This window comes from Crinia signifera, chromosome 19 (genome assembly GCF_055691185.1).
Source record: "Crinia signifera chromosome 19, ASM5569118v1, whole genome shotgun sequence".
Lineage (NCBI taxonomy): Eukaryota > Metazoa > Chordata > Amphibia > Anura > Myobatrachidae > Crinia > Crinia signifera.
Window position 1 is genome coordinate 142,229,883 of NC_139226.1, and position 18,208 is coordinate 142,248,090.

General features: G+C 48.4%; 1 protein-coding gene across 3 annotated transcripts in view; it reads left to right on the plus strand.

Annotated features, from left to right (window-relative positions):
* The window catches only part of ROBO4 (roundabout guidance receptor 4), a 191,068-nt gene that overhangs the window by 170,446 nt on the left and 2,414 nt on the right, over nt 1–18,208 (plus strand). For all 3 annotated transcript variants that reach the window (XM_083163559.1, XM_083163558.1, XM_083163560.1), the window contains exon 19: nt 13,089–13,285. In XM_083163559.1, the coding sequence (XP_083019685.1) occupies nt 13,089–13,285 (197 nt within the window). The remainder of the gene's footprint in view (nt 1–13,088; nt 13,286–18,208) is intronic.

The window sequence follows — 18,208 nt, forward strand, 5'->3', positions numbered from 1 at the left end:
GGTTTGCGTACACCTCGGATGGTGATGAGCAAGTACAAGACCCTTTCTGCGCAGAACCCACTGAGTCTGTGGCCTTTATTGGGCGGAACTGGATAACATTCCCAAAAATGGACTGCCCACGGTTTCTGGCAGTGCCGAGGCCCGGATCTGCTTGCCTATACAGAGCTGCGATGGATCATCGGAGTAAGAGGAGCGATGGTCTCAGGATGTGCGATGTTGGCAGGAGGAGTCTAACCCAATGGCCGGTACTTACCTCCGGGATGTGTTTAGATTCTGATCGTAAGGTTCCTGACTGCTGGGGTTAGACCACATGCCATGTGCACTTCGTACATATCTGAATCATGCCCTCTGTACGGCAGCGGTGGCGTATCTGAGAAGCTGGCAGTGGGCATCTTCCTACAAATATTGCGGCTGCGGCATTTGCTCATCTCAGATCAGCAGCGGCACAGTTAGCGCCACCTGATTCACGCCCAGTATCATTTGCCAAACGTAGAGGACTCGCCCCTCTCCGAGAACTGGAAATCAGAGGAAAGAGTGGAAATGTGGGTGAGATTTGGGTCAGATGATTGGCAAAGGAAAATACGGTACTTGTTTCCTAGCACGGCGCCCGTCATGGTAGATCGCATACCTTAAGTTAAGGTAACTTAAGGTATGCGATGGACGCGATTTTCTGTTATTTAAGTGGCTTTATTGCCGGCAAAGAGAAAATTGCGTTGATCGCGTCCATCACATGCCGTTATAATGGCATACGATGCGACCGACGCAATCAATGCAATTTTACATAGGGCTCAATGTTAAATTACCTTTCAATGTTAAAATCACGTTGATCGCATCCATCGCATGCCATTATAATGGCATGCGATGGACGCGAGTTTACATAGGGAACAATGGGAAATGGGCCCAATTTTTCATAGTGGGTTTTAAGTATGTGAAATGTCCCCCCATTGTTAACGCCACCCTACTATTGAACGAGCACAGCCAGCCCCGCGAGGGGACGCATATACCTGTGAAGTTATGCGCGTCCCCTCGCTGCGCTCACCACGCTTCGGGCTCGGTGGCTTGCTGCGCTCGCCACGCTTCGGGCTCGGTGGCTCGCTGCACTCGCCACACTATATAAAGTCAACTCCACACCGATGTGGATAGTGGGGGTATGAAAAGGTCGGAGGACACGTACCTCTGAGCTCGCCACGCTTCGGGTTGGCATTCATTGTGGGGTGGCGTTAACAATTAGGCAATTAAAATTGGGGTTTCGGTTGCTTTTTACATTGATTCCAGTGTTATATCTGCCCAGCAGGACAGCCTGGCACATGTCGCCTGTGTGCCATTACAGGAGACTCCGGTACCATGTATTATGACACACTAGTTACAAGCCCATCACTTTGAGCTGTGACCGTTTTTACTTTCACTTTGAGCTGTGATAGTTTTTAGCCCACAAACTCTCCACTCCTCCCCCAGTCCCTATCTGCGCCTACCTCCAATCTCTGTCTTCACAGCTCCCACTCTACATATCCAGCAACAGATCAGTGTTGACATCTTTTAGCACACAAAGGAGTAATTTGACTCTTTGAGTGGTCACTGGCGGCAATTCACTTCATAGAGGTGAGGAGTGGTTAGCCTTTTATATATAGATAGATAATATCTGCATACGTAGAATGTAATGACGGTGTCACATAGTAAGCTGTGGCCATCTTCATTATTATAGGCATGGCCCAGGGCTGGCACTCTGGCACCAGCAGAGCCTCTGGGCATCCTGATGGGTACAGTGACACCTAACAAACAACTTCACAGGAAGCTCCGCGCGCGCTGCTGTTTGTTTGCTTTGTGACATGTAAACTTGTGTCCCTGGCAGACGGCTGACTGATGATGTTGTGCCCATGGGTATTAGCGCGGCAGAATCCATTAATTATCTGACTGATATTCTAATGATGTATTTCACTCTCAGATCTAATTCATTACAAGTTGTTAATTGCAAGTTTTGCTTTATGAAAAGGTGCAAATAACACAGATGATAAAACCCACTGGAACGAAACCTGTTTTACGAGAGGAAATTACGTTTTAACAGCAGGTTCCTGGAATGTGCGCCAGTCAGATGCCCGAACTATCATTACATGTGCGCTTAATGGGGCAGAGATGACAATCTGCGGATCACTATTGATGGCTGCTGTAAAGCAGAGGGCTGACGATCCAACGCAGGACAGTAAATCCGCGCGCTCTGTGTTTATTTATCAAAATGAACAAGGTCTTTCCCCCGCAGCTGTTTCCCATGCCGCAGAGTTAATGTTACGTTCATCCAAACAACTTATGTTCCACACAAAATCCTGCGTTATCACAGAAAATCTGATTATTGTAAGCGGCTTTTCTCTAACATCTGTCTGTCGCACGAACGCGCAGCGCTGGATAATTCAATGTTGGCCAAGGTCAGGGAAGATTAGTATTCAGCAAGGACCTAGTGTGGGAGACTGGGGCCCCACCTCTGGTGGGTGCAGGAGAGGGGGCCCGGTGGTTATACGTAGCCAATATCCCCCACAATTGTTACCTGTGGTGGTTACGGAAACGAAGGACTAATGGGCACATTTACTAAAGTTTATAAAATTGTAAAGATTTGGTGTTGCTGATAGTAAGTAATCATATTCTGTCTATTGTGTTCTAGGATGCGATAGAGAAATGATAGACAGAGGGCGATGTTCTAAAGCAAAAATACAATAAAACCTCATTATCTGAGTTTTTACAGGGTCAGTGCTGCGGAGGGAATCGCCAAAAGCTGGCGATTCCCTGCAGAAGCCTATGGGCTTCTTACCGCAGCGCTATGTGAGGGATCCGTCACGGATCCCTCCCAGCATGCCCTGCGGCCGGCACCGTGCTCTGTGCAAGCGCAGACTGACTCCCGGGTCTCAGACCCAGAAGTCCAGTGCCAGAGCCGCATCGCAAGGGACAGCTCTTATCGGAAGACCTGTCCCTTGTGTTAATAACCGCATATGTTAGAGAGTATGCGATTATTAATAATCCCAACCCGCTACGTGACTGATACTGATAGAAGGAATGGGTCAGTACCCGGAACCCGCTACGTGACTGATACTGATAGAAGGAATGGGTCAGTACCCGGAACCCGCTACGTGACTGATACTGATAGAAGGAATGGATCAGTACTGGAACCCGCTACGTGACGGATACTGATAGAAGGAATGGATCAGTACCGGAACCCGCTACGTGACTGATACTGATAGAAGGAATGGGCCAGTACCCGGAACCCGCTACTTGACTGATACTGATAGAAGGAATGGGTCAGTACCGGAACCCGCTACGTGACGGATACTGATAGAAGGAATGGGCCAGGACCCGGAACCCGCTACGTGACTGATACTGATAGATGGAATGGGTCAGGACCCGGAACCCGCTACGTGACTGATAATGATAGAACGAATGGGTCACTACCCGGAACCCGCTACGTGACTGATACCGATAGAAGGAATGGGTCAGTACCCGGAACCCGCTACGTTACTGATAGAAGGAATGGGTCAGGACCCGGAACCCGCTACGTGACTGATACTGATAGAAGGAATGGGTCATTACCTGCTACGTGACTGATACTGATAGATGGAATGGGCCAGTACCCGCTACGTGACTGATACTGATAGATGGAATGGGTCAGTACCCGCTACGTGACTGATACTGATAGATGGAATGGGTCAGTACCCGCTACGTGACTGATACTGATAGAAGGAATGGGTCAGTACCCGGAACCCGCTACGTGACTGATACTGATAGAAGGAATGGGTCAGTACCCGGAACCCGCTACGTGACTGATAATGATAGAAGGAATGGGTCACTACCCGGAACCCGCTACGTGACTGATACCGATAGAAGGAATGGGTCAGTACCCGGAACCCGCTAGGTGACTGATACCGATAGAAGGAATGGGTCAGTACCGGAATCCGCTACGTGACTGATACCGATAGAAGGAATGGATCAGTACCGGAACCCGCTACGTGACTTATACCGATAGAAGGAATGGATCAGTACCGGAACCCGCTACGTGACTGATACTGATAGAAGGAATGGGTCAGTACCCGGAACTCGCTACGTTACTGATAGAAGGAATGGGTCAGGACCCGGAACCCGCTACGTGACTGATACTGATAGAAGGAATGGGTCATTACCCGCTACGTGACTGATACTGATAGATGGAATGGGCCAGTACCCGCTACGTGACTGATACTGATAGATGGAATGGGTCAGTACCCGCTACGTGACTGATACTGATAGATGGAATGGGTCAGTACCCGCTACGTGACTGATACTGATCGAAGGAATGGGTCAGTACCCGCTACGTGACTGATACTGATAGAAGGAATGGGTCAGTACCCGGAACCTGCTACGTGACTGATACTGATAGAAGGAATGGGTCAGTACCCGGAACCCGCTACGTTACTGATAGAAGGAATGGGTCAGTACCCGCTATGTTACTGATAGATGGAATGGGTCAGGACCCGGAACCCGCTACGTGACTGATACTGATAGAAGGAATGGGTCAGGACCCGGAACCCGCTACGTGACTGATACTGATAGATGGAATGGGTCAGCACCCGGAACGTGACTGATACTGATAGATAGAATGGGTCAGCACCCGGAACGTGACTGATACTGATAGATGGAATGGGTCAGCACCCGGAACGTGACTGATACTGATAGATGGAATGGGTCAGCACCCGGAACGTTACTGATAGATGGAATGGGTCAGCACCCGGAACGTGACTGATACTGATAGATGGAATGGGTCAGCACCCAGAACGTGACTGATACTGATAGATAGAATGGGTCAGCACCCGGAACGTGACTGATACTGATAGATGGAATGGGTCAGCACCCGGAACGTGACTGATACTGATAGATGGAATGGGTCAGCACCTGGAACGTTACTGATAGATGGAATGGGTCAGCACCCGGAACGTGACTGATACTGATAGATGGAATGGGTCAGCACCCGGAACGTGACTGATACTGATAGATAGAATGGGTCAGCACCCGGAACGTGACTGATACTGATAGATGGAATGGGTCAGCACCCGGAACGTGACTGATACTGATAGATGGAATGGGTCAGCACCCGGAACGTGACTGATACTGATAGATGGAATGGGTCAGCACCCGGAACGTGACTGATACTGATAGATGGAATGGGTCAGCACCCGGAACGTGACTGATACTGATAGATGGAATGGGTCAGCACCCGGAACGTGACTGATACTGATAGATGGAATGGGTCAGCACCCGGAACGTTACTGATAGATGGAATGGGTCAGCACCCGGAACGTGACTGATACTGATAGATGGAATGGGTCAGGACCCGGAACCTGCTACGTGACTGATACTGATAGAAGGAATGGGTCAGTACCCGGAACCCGCTACGTGACTGATACTGATAGAAGGAATGGCCCAGTACCTGGAACCCGCTACTTGACTGATACTGATAGAAGGAATGGGTCAGTACCCGGAACTCGCTACGTTACTGATAGAAGGAATGGGTCAGGACCCGGAACCCGCTACGTGACTGATACTGATAGAAGGAATGGGTCATTACCTGCTACGTGACTGATACTGATAGATGGAATGGGCCAGTACCCGCTACGTGACTGATACTGATAGATGGAATGGGTCAGTACCCGCTACGTGACTGATACTGATAGATGGAATGGGTCAGTACCCGCTACGTGACTGATACTGATAGATGGAATGGGTCAGTACCCGCTACGTGACTGATACTGATAGAAGGAATGGGTCAGTACCCGCTACGTGACTGATACTGATAGAAGGAATGGGTCAGTACCCGCTACGTGACTGATACTGATAGAAGGAATGGGTCAGTACCCGCTACGTGACTGATACTGATAGATGGAATGGGTCAGTGCCCGCTACGTGACTGATACTGATGGATGGAATGGGTCAGTGCCCGCTACGTGACTGATACTGATGGAAGGAATGGGTCAGTACCCGGAACCCGCTACATGACTGATAGATGGAATGGGTCAGTACCCGGAACCCGCTACGTGACTGATACTGATAGAAGGAATGGGTCAGTACCCGCTACGTGACTGATACTGATAGATGGAATGGGTCAGGACCTGGAACCCGCTACGTGACTGATACTGATAGATGGAATGGGTCAGCACCCGGAACGTGACTGATACTGATAGATGGAATGGGTCAGCACCCGGAACGTGACTGATACTGATAGATAGAATGGGTCAGCACCCGGAACGTGACTGATACTGATAGATGGAATGGGTCAGCACCCGGAACGTGACTGATACTGATAGATGGAATGGGTCAGCACCCGGAACGTTACTGATAGATGGAATGGGTCAGCACCCGGAACGTGACTGATACTGATAGATGGAATGGGTCAGCACCCAGAACGTGACTGATACTGATAGATGGAATGGGTCAGTGCCCGCTACGTGACTGATACTGATGGAAGGAATGGGTCAGTACCCGGAACCCGCTACATGACTGATAGATGGAATGGGTCAGTACCCGGAACCCGCTACGTGACTGATACTGATAGAAGGAATGGGTCAGTACCCGCTACGTGACTGATACTGATAGATGGAATGGGTCAGGACCTGGAACCCGCTACGTGACTGATACTGATAGATGGAATGGGTCAGCACCCGGAACGTGACTGATACTGATAGATGGGATGGGTCAGTACCCGGAACGTGACTGATACTGATAGATGGAATGGGTCAGTACCCGGAACGTGACTGATACTGATAGATGGAATGGGTCAGCACCCGGAACGTGACTGATACTGATAGATGGAATGGGTCAGTACCCGCTACGTGACTGATACTGATAGAAGGAATGGGTCAGTACCCGCTATGTTACTGATAGATGGAATGGGTCAGGACCCGGAACCCGCTACGTGACTGATACTGATAGAAGGAATGGGTCAGGACCCGGAACCCGCTACGTGACTGATACTGATAGATGGAATGGGCCAGCACCCGGAACGTGACTGATACTGATAGATAGAATGGGTCAGCACCCGGAACGTGACTGATACTGATAGATAGAATGGGTCAGCACCCGGAACGTGACTGATACTGATAGATGGAATGGGTCAGCACCCGGAACGTGACTGATACTGATAGATGGAATGGGTCAGCACCCGGAACGTTACTGATAGATGGAATGGGTCAGCACCCGGAACGTGACTGATACTGATAGATGGAATGGGTCAGCACCCAGAACGTGACTGATACTGATAGATAGAATGGGTCAGCACCCGGAACGTGACTGATACTGATAGATGGAATGGGTCAGCACCCGGAACGTGACTGATACTGATAGATAGAATGGGTCAGCACCCGGAACGTGACTGATACTGATAGATGGAATGGGTCAGCACCCGGAACGTGACTGATACTGATAGATGGAATGGGTCAGCACCCGGAATGTGACTGATACTGATAGATGGAATGGGCCAGTACCCGGAACGTGACTGATACTGATAGATGGAATGGGTCAGCACCCGGAACGTGACTGATACTGATAGATGGAATGGGCCAGTACCCGCTACGTGGCTGATACTGATAGATGGAATGGGCCAGTACATTGAAGTCCTCCTGTACAGAATTATTGGCAGATATTACTCCGCCAGTCTGGCAATGACAGATTTATGGTCCGTCTTCTCATTAGCACAAAGCTCCGAGCACCCAGATCTGTCCATAGAGAGCAGAATATTCTGACAAATCAGCAATTCCGTGTTTTTATCTAAGTATGAAAATGTTCTCCATGAAATTAATTGCACAAGTAACGAGCTGAGGGGGGGGGGGGGGGGGGCTGTGCATATTCACTGTATTCATGGACACAGATCCATAAAGGAATAACGGCGTTCTCCAGGAACTTTATAAAGCCCAATAAAACCCTTCTTGCATATTTAGCACCTGATTATCCGGAGTTGCAGAAAGTTCCTGAGCCAAGGTCACCACTTGCTAAACGTTCCTGAGCTGCTAATGTCTTCTCCCCAGAATGGCCAGCGCTCGCTCATTCTGCTAATCTCCTTCCTGGCAGCAGCACAGGGACCCACGGCGCTGAGTAGTGGAACCGCAGCCAATGCATTTATCCTCTGGCTGCTCATGCCAATGCAGGGATGTCCTGTAGCTAGTGCTGCGGCGGGCAAAGGGCACCGTACCCCCCAGACCACTCTGTGTGACCTGAGTCCTAGTGCAGTACATTCGTACACTGTGGTTATCTGTATGATTTATAGCAGACAGGAGATACGGGACCCGGGCACTGGGCACTTATCTGATGTAGAGAACACCGCAGGATCAGCAGCTGCACAGACACTACCATAACGTGCTAATGCAGAGGGACAATGGGCTGATTCAGACTGCATGGACACAGCCGCCACCCAGATCCCGTCTACGTTAATCGCTTTCCACTCTCAGATCCATACACGATTCCCGACCATAGAACCGTTTCAGTAATATTATTGATTGAATATTATCGCCACTTGAATAGCAGCCTCTTAGTACATATGCCCCTATGCACTTGTTCCGTTTCGGGTTTATGAGCAGGTTCCAGTTTAGGTTTCCCAGCCGTTCCCGTATACAGCTACATGGCATACAGAAAATACATCATATTCAGACATGACATAATTAATGACAAATCAGTAATACATTGGAGATTACATAGACAAAGTACTAAAGATTTGTTCTTGTACAAAAAGAATTTGGTATTTAACCATAAAACGGTCATAAGTCATTATCGACAACGTTATAAATATAAAGTACGATTTGTTCTCTTGAGCAGCAAACATGACACAATCAGTAATGTGTCATAAATAAATATACTGTACCCTGCACAGAGCAGGGTACATCACATTACAATGTCATCACATTACAGGCCATCCTCAGTGCATCCTGCTGTCCTGGCCTGCATCCTGTGATACATTCAGCTATCTGTCCTGTCTGCAGCCTCAGGACTCTCCTCCATATATTCTGTACCGTGCACAGAGCAGCCAGTCGGACCTTCCCTATCAGCACTGGTTGTAGTCTATCCTCAGTGCATCCTGCTGTCCTGGCCTGCATCCTGTGATACATTCAGCTAGCTGTCCTGTCTGCAGCCTCAGGACTGATCTCTCCATAGATATACTGCATATACACTGCTCAAAAAAATAAAGGGAACACTAACATAACATGTCCTTAAAACAAGTCAGAATGAGGCTCAGTAGTGTGTGTGGCCTCCACGTGCCTGTATGACCTCCCTACAACGCCTGGGCATGCTCCTGATGAGGTGGTGGATGGTCTCCTGAGGGATCTCCTCCCAGACCTGATCTAAAGCATCTAAACTCCTGGACAGTCTGTGGTGCAATATGGCGTTGGTGGATGGAGCGAGACATGATGTCCCAGATGTGCTCAATTGGATTCAGGTCTGAGGAACGGGCGGCCAGTCCATAGCATCAATGCCAGGAACTGCTGACACATGAGGTCTAGCATTGTCCTGCATTAGGAGGAACCCAGGGCCAACCGCACCAGCATTTGGTCTCACAGGTATCTGAGGATCTCATGTCGGTACCTAATGGCAGTCAGGCTACCTCTGGCGAGCACATGGAGGGCTGTGCAGCCCCATATAGAAATGCCACCCCACACCATTACTGACCCACTGCCAAACCGGTCATGCTGGAGGATGTTGCAGGCAGCAGAACGTTCTCCTTGGCGTCTCCAGACTCGGACAGGTCTGTCACGTGCGAAGTGTGAACATGCTTTCATCTGTGAAGAGCACAGGGCCCCAGTGGTGAATTTGCCAATCTTGGTGTTCTCTGGCAAATACCAAACGTTCTGCATGGTGTTGGGCTATAAGCACAACCCCCACCTGTGGACATCGGGCCCTCATACCACCCTCATGGAGTCTGTGTCTGACTGTTTGAGTAGACACATGCACATTTGTGGCCTGCTGGAGGTCAGTTTGCAGGGCTCTGGCAGTGCTCCCCCTGTTCCTCCTTGCACAAAGGCGGAGGTAGCGGACCTGCTGCTGGGTTGTTGCCCTCCTACGGCCTCCTCCACGTCTCTGGATGTACTGGCCTGTCTCCTGGTAGTGCCTCCATGCTCTGGGCACTACGCTGACAGACACAGCAAACCTTCTTGCCACAGCTCGCATTGATGTGCCATCCTGGATGCGCTGCACTACCTGAGCCACTTGTGTGGGTTGTAGACTTTGTCTCATGCTACCACTAGAGTGACAGCATCGGCAGCTTTCACAAGTGACCAAAACATCAGCCAGAAAGCACTGGAGCTGAGAAGGGGTCTGTGGTCACCACCGGCAGAACATCTCCTTTATTGGGGGGTCTGGCTAATTGCCTATAATTTCCACCTGTTGTCTATTCCATTTACACAACATCATCAGTGCTGCTTCCTAAGTGGACAGTGTGATGTCACAGAAGTGTGACTGACTTGGAGTTACATTGTGTTGTTTACGTGTTCCCTTCATACTTGCCTACTTTTGAAAACTAGTTTCAGGGAGATTATACTTGGTAATAGAATTTTGCAAAGCGCCCCATTGAGGGGGCGTGTCAAGCTCCTCCCTAAAGGGCGTGTCTAGTTCCATATATGGAGAGATTGTGAAAATATATTGTGAATGTGGCACCTGGAAGCGTGGGTGTGTAATTTAAAATGACTTGTATCCAAATGTAGATGAGCCCCAAAGCAGTTAGTAAGAGATACTATACTTGGTACAGTGCTGGAAAATGGTGCTGATGATTCAATGTAAATGTATCTGTCTCTCATTCTTCTTTTTCCCCAAAAATGTAACCGTGTAATGTGGGCTAGGTGACCTGAGGGAGATTGCTAGACTAATGAGGGAGAGAGGGAGATTGCTGCTATGTCAGGGAGTCTCCTGCAGGAGGGGAGGTAACTATAATGTAACAGTGTAATGTGGGCTAGGTGACCTGAGGGAGATTGCTAGACTAATGAGGGAGAGAGGGAGATTGCTGCTATGTCAGGGAGTCTCCTGCAGAATGCAGGTGGGGAGGTAACTATGATGTAACAGTGTAATGTGGGCTAGGTGACATGAGGGAGATTGCTAGACTAATGAGGGAGAGGGGGAGATTGCTGCTATGTCAGGGAGTCTCCTGCAGAATGCAGGTGGGGAGGTAACTATGATGTAACAGTGTAATGTGGGCTAGGTGACATGAGGGAGATTGCTAGACTAATGAGGGAGATTGCTGCTATGTCAGGGAGTCTCCTGCAGAATGCAGGAGGGGAGGTAACTATGATGTAACGGTGTAATGTGGGCTAGGTGACAGGAGGGAGATTGCTAGACTAATGAGGGAGAGAGGGAGAGTGCTGCTATGTCAGGGAGTCTCCTGCAGAATGCAGGAGGGGAGGTAACTATGATGTAACGGTGTAATGTGGGCTAGGTGACATGAGGGAGATTGCTAGACTAATGAGGGAGAGAGGGAGATTGCTGCTATGTCAGGGAGTCTCCTGCAGAATGCAGGAGGGGAGGTAACTATGATGTAACAGTGTTATGTGGGCTAGGTGACATGAGGGAGATTGCTAGACTAATGAGGGAGAGAGGGAGATTGCTGTTATTTCAGGGAGTCTCCTGCAGAATGCAGGAGGGTAGGCAGCTATGGTTCCCTTTATATTGTTGATCAGTGTACTATACTATACAGAGCATCCAGTGTCCCTGTTATAGTTTTGCGGCTAATGAGCACAATGGACGCTAACCCCCATCTTGTTCCTTATAATAAATATTGGCCATATGGTATAACTATGAGAAGACACTAATGCTGCGTATATGTAACTGTGACACTAATGCTGCGTATATGTAACTGTGACACTAATGCTGGCGTATATGTAACTGTGACACTGATGCTGCGTATATGTAACTGTGACACTGATGCTGCGTATATGTAACTGTGACACTAATGCTGGCGTATATGTAACTGTGACACTAATGCTGGCGTATATGTAACTGTAACACTAATGCTGCGTATATGTAACTGTGACACTAATGCTTCGTATATGTAACTGTGACACTAATGCTGCGTATATGTAACTGTGACACTAATGCTGCGTATATGTAACTGACACTAATGCTGGCGTATATGTAACTGTGACACTGATGCTGGCGTATATGTAACTGTGACACTGATGCTGCGTATATGTAACTGTGACACTAATGCTGCGTATATGTAACTGTGACACTAATGCTGCGTATATGTAACTGTGACACTAATGCTGCGTATATGTAACTGTGACACTAATGCTGGCGTATATGTAACTGTGACACTGATGCTGCGTATATGTAACTGTGACACTGATGCTGCGTATATGTAACTGTGACACTAATGCTGGCGTATATGTAACTGTGACACTAATGCTGGCGTATATGTAACTGTAACACTAATGCTGCGTATATGTAACTGTGACACTAATGCTTCGTATATGTAACTGTGACACTAATGCTGCGTATATGTAACTGTGACACTGATGCTGGCGTATATGTAACTGTGACACTGATGCTGCGTATATGTAACTGTGACACTGATGCTGCGTATATGTAACTGTGACACTAATGCTGGCGTATATGTAACTGTGACACTAATGCTGGCGTATATGTAACTGTAACACTAATGCTGCGTATATGTAACTGTGACACTAATGCTTCGTATATGTAACTGTGACACTAATGCTGCGTATATGTAACTGTGACACTAATGCTGCGTATATGTAACTGTGAAACTAATGCTGCGTATATATAACTGACACTAGTGCTGCGGATATGTAACTGTGACACTAGTGCTGCGTATATGTAACTGTGACACTAGTGCTGCGTATATGTAACGGTGACACTAATGCTGGCGTATATGTAACTGTGACACTAATGCTGGCGTATATGTAACTGTGACACTAATGCTGCGTATATGTAACTGTGACACTAATGCTGCGTATATGTAACTGACACTAATGCTGCGTATATGTAACTGTGACACTAATGCTGCGTATATGTAACTGTGACACTAATGCTGCGTATATGTAACTGTGACATTAATGCTCCTCTTTCTTCTGTTTCCTTATGAGATTTTTCACCATTTGCGTCCCCCCTGGATGGATCGCTGGCAGGGCAGAACCAGGGCGAAAGTGCCGATCTTAACCATAGGAAATCCAAGGTGACCCCGCTGCCCGTTCTCGACTGGAACATCGACTGGATGGATGAACTGGAGGCAAAATACAGTCAGAGGAACCAGTCAAGGAGCCTGTATTCCCTGAGTAACAAGGTGAGGGGGGCGGAGTCTGTGCAGCGAAACTTATACAGGCATAGTTACTATTGGCCAGGGACGATGTAAGAACCCATGTGACATACAGGAAGCGGACAAGGAGCCTGTATTCTCTGAGTAACAAGGTGAGGGGGCGGAGTCTGTGCAGCGGAACGTACCATGGCAGGTACAAGAAGCAGGAATGGGCAGGATTCCATACATTGCACCCTCCCATCTGGGCCTGCATAGTATTGGATCGGCTAACAGACAATATCATGCACTCAATAACAATGGTCGGCACAAGTAAAAAAATAAGTTTACGTGGCAATGGTTGACATTAGTTTTCATGATTTTTGTAACATTTTTGGACTTTTTCATATTTTATCACGTGTTGACCTATCGGCCCTTATTCAGATCTGATCGCAGGTACAAATTTGTTCTCAAAATGGACTAAACCATGTGCACTGCAGGGGGGCAGATGTAACATGTGCAGAGAGAGTTAGATTTGGGTGAGTTATTTTGTTTCTGTGCAGGGTAAATACTGACTGCTTTATTTTTACACTGCAATATAGATCTCACTTTGAAGTAAAACCCCACCCAAATCTAATTCTCTCTGCACATGTTACATCTGCCCCACCTGCAGTGCACATGGTTTTGCCCATTTTGAGAACAAATGTGGGTTCTTGTGTAGTTTCACGGCGCCAGCTTCCGGGTTGGGTACGCTCGCCAAACTATCTAAAATAAAGTAACTTAACTACATGCCAACGTGGATAGTTCATACCTTCACTATCCACGTTGGCATGGAGTTGATTTTAAATAGCGTGGCCATGCTGGCGCCGTGAAACTACACAAGTACCCAAATGTGTACTGCGATCAGATCTGAATAAGGGCCATTGTCTGTGAGCTGATCCCCGCCAGTCCTGCGCAGTCTCTCCGGGGAGACATTCTGTGCCTCTGCACATGGTTTATTTACTAAGATGGGATTTCTGTTGAAGATGGGATGTTGCCCATAGCAACCAGAATCTTCATCTTATTTATTTAGCACCTACTAGAAGATAATAGATAGTGAAAGGATGACGTTCACAGGGATACAGATGAAGTCCTTGGTCTGTATATTGTATAGCAGGTGACAGCATACCAGACTAATCCCACAGGCAAGCGTAGTTACAGGCAGCAGCATACAGGTATTAGCAGCATATAACTGCCCCATTGGTCTCTACCATAGCCCACACCCCGGCCTACCGCTTGGGCAGCTAATCCACCATCAGGAGCATTTACCATCTGCCCAGGAAACACTAATATCAGGAGATCACAGGTGCTGCCGATTACACAACCTGGTCTGGATCCTCCACATTACCCCATTACTCCACAATAGAATTTGATTGGTTGCCCATGGCAGCAGGCCCATCATCAATAGATCTCCCACCTTAGTAAATATGTGTCCTCATGTTCTGGGTGTAGCATCATTGTCTATGAAATGTTCATGTAACGCAATGGGGCGAGATTTATTGTGTTGACCGTTTTTCCGAAAATGCGATTTTTGCTCAAATCGCCCTGTATCGCCGTTTTTTAAAATCGCATTTTTTTCCAGAAATCGCATTTTTAATGAGGTGTGTATTCCGGCATGAAAAGTGCGAGAAAGTGCGATGTAGGGCGATTTTCGGGATGAAAAGTGCGATTTTTTTTAGTCATGAAAAGGTGTGATTTTGTTAAAATATGCGATTTTGTAATTAAAAAAAAAAAAAAAATATTGGCGTGAGGTCCCCCCCTCCTGTACATAACCAGCCCCGGGTTCATTGAGCCGGTCCTGGTTCCAAAAATACGGGGGACAAAAAATCTGGGGGTCCCCCGTATTTCTGAAACCAGCACTGGGCTCCAACAGCCCCCAGTGTCATGCCACAGCCGGGGGACACTTTTTACACAAGGTCCCCCGGCCGCACCATAAACACCGTGGCTGGTCAGCCTTGGACGGGGTACCTGGAGGAGTGGGGACCCCCCCCCCCCCAATAAAGGGGTCCCCCCCAGGCTTCACCCGTCCAGGGCTGAAGCCCGGGGCTGTCACCGGCGTCCCTGGCCATTGGACGCCGGCCCGATATGGTTAAATTCACATTCCTAACATTGCTTAATACAGGAGAACTGCAAGTGCCAGCAGACCTCCCCCGCAGGCTGGGACTTGGAGAACCACAAGTCCCAGCATGCGGGGCATTAATGGGCCCGCTGGGACTAGTAGTCCACCTGTAAAAAGAATGTTAAAAGAAAACACACACACAGAAAAGTAAAACTTTATTACACACACACACACACACCTCACTTTTACACCGCTATACATACCAATCCAGGATCCAGCGCTGGTCTCTCTGCAGCAGAGCCGGACAGCCCACACTGATAGCGGGCTGAACCGGCTTCCTCCGATGTAGCTAACAGCTTCTGTCGCATTGTCTCAGCGCGACACAGGCTGAGAGCGTGATTGGGCGATGCGTCTCCATGGAGACGCATAGCTCAGCCCTGATTGGCTGAGCTATTCGTCTCCATGGAGACACATAAGCCGGAGACGCTCTTTGCCTGTGTTGCGCTGGGACAGCGCGACAGAAGCTGTTAGCTGCATCGGAGGAAGCCGGTTCAGCCCGCTGTCAGTGCGGGCTGTCCGGCTCTGCTGCAGAGAGACCAGCGCTGGATCCTGGATCGGTATGTATAGCGGTGTAAAAGTGAGGTGTGTGTGTGTAATAAAGTTTTACTTTTCTGTGTGTGTGTTTTCTTTTAACATTCTTTTTACAGGTGGACTACTAGTCCCAGCGGGCCCATTAATGCCCCGCATGCTGGGACTTGTGGTTCTCCAAGTCCCAGCCTGCGGGGGAGGTCTGCTGGCACTTGCAGTTCTCCTGTATTAAGCAATGTTAGGAATGTGAATTTAACCATATCAGGCCGGCGTCCAATGGCCAGGGACGCCGGTGACAGCCCCGGGCTTCAGCCCTGGACGGGTGAAGCCTGGGGGGGGGGGGGGGACACCCCTTTATTGGGGGGGTCCCCACTCCTCCAGGTACCCCTTCCAAGGCTGACCAGCCATGGTGCGGCCGGGGGACCTTGTGTAAAAAGTGTCCCCCGGCTGTGGCATGACACTTGGGGCTGTTGGAGCCCGGTGCTGGTTTCAAAATACGGGGGACCCCCAGATTTTTTGTCCCCCGTATTTTTGGAACCAGGACCGGTCCAAGAGTCCGGGGCTGGTTTCAGAAATACGGGGGACCCCTACGCTTTTTGTTCCCCGTATTTTTGGAACCAGGTCCGGCTCAATGAGCCCGGGGCTGGTTATGTACAGGAGGGGGGACCTCACGCCATTTTTTTTTATTACTTTTACACATATTTAACCAAAGAACCATACACAGATCACAATGATCTGTGCATGGTTCTGACAAAAGCGCCATGTTTCTGACAAAACCGCCAGTCAGGATCAGGTCTATTTTTTTTTGGAACTTTAGACCATTTTTTTTGGCGATTTCCAAATTCGCATCTCATTAAAAATGCGAAATTGTATCTTTTTCAATGGGGAAAACATCTGGATGCGAATTCCAGAGTTAAAAAAAAAAAAATCGCACTTTCAGAAAGTGCGATTTCGCGGCAAAAAGCGCAATTTCGCGGCAAAAAGTGCGATTTATGCCGCAAATCGTCACCCATTAAGTAGTCGATTTGGGAAAAAAAAATGAAAAAACGGCCGTTTTTGCGATAAAAATCGCCAAAAACCCAACATCGATCTCTAATAAATTTCACCCAATGTGTCTAAAGAGACCTGTCCCCCAGTGTTCTAGATGCAGTATGTATGACCATAGTGGCTGTGCTCTGGTGCAGAGGACCCTGGCCCAGGCGCTAGCACTCTAATGAGCATCAAGCAAATGAATAAGAAAATAGCATACCTCCAACATGACCCATTCCAGGAGGACACAATGATCTGTTCCTGGGCTTTTCCTTAATATATGATTGCCATCACCTGTGGTGACACCTTTCTTATCAATTAATCTGTTCAACACAGGTGCTGGTAATCACACATTAAGAGGGAAGTCCAGGAGCAGAGTATTGTGTCCTCCTGGAGAGGGGCATGCTGGGAGGTATGAAATACAGTAGCGGCTTTCAAGCATACACCACAAGTCCCCACAGTGCCATACAGGACTAGCCTGCATCGGACTGCTACACAGGCGCTATGGCCTTATTCACTCTTTGACAAAATCCTTTTTAGATGGACAAAACCATGTGCACTGCAGGTGGGGCAGATGTAACTTGTGCAGAGAGAATTAGATTTGGTTGGGATTTTACTTCAAAGCGAGATCTATATTGCAGTGTAAAAATAAAGCAGTCAGTATTTACCCTGCACAGAAACAAAATAACTCACCCAATTCTAATTTTATCTGCACATGTTACATCTGCCCCACCTGCAGTGCACATGGTTTTGTCCATCTAAGAAGGATTTTGTCGGAAAGAGTGAATGAGAATAACCCCCTATGTACCTACCATTGTGCTTCATGGACGGATCTAGGGCTAACGTATAAACTGATCTGTCTGGATTCTGCATTTAGACCTTTACAGCAGCAGCTTTCCAGATCGCTGGCTCCAAATCATGATTAACGAGTTTTCTAGATAATTATGCTTTCTCTTCCCCCCTCCGGCTGCCAAAGCCCATCTCTGTCACATTCTCTGCACCTGACCTCCTGTGATTGCTGCCCCCCGATCCGCCGTCTGAGCATCACACAACACCTGGCTCGGCGGGGAAGCGGGAATAACCCCATCCTGAGAAAGCACAGAAATAACTCCGGATCAATACGCAGCACTTTACGCCTGGTCCCGGGGCCCATCCACTCAGCGCTGCGTGCACCAGACACGTAGAGGGCCAGCGATGCTCTTACTGCAGATGTCAGCTGTTCTGTTCATCTAGCTCTGACCCTGGGGGTCATTGGCATC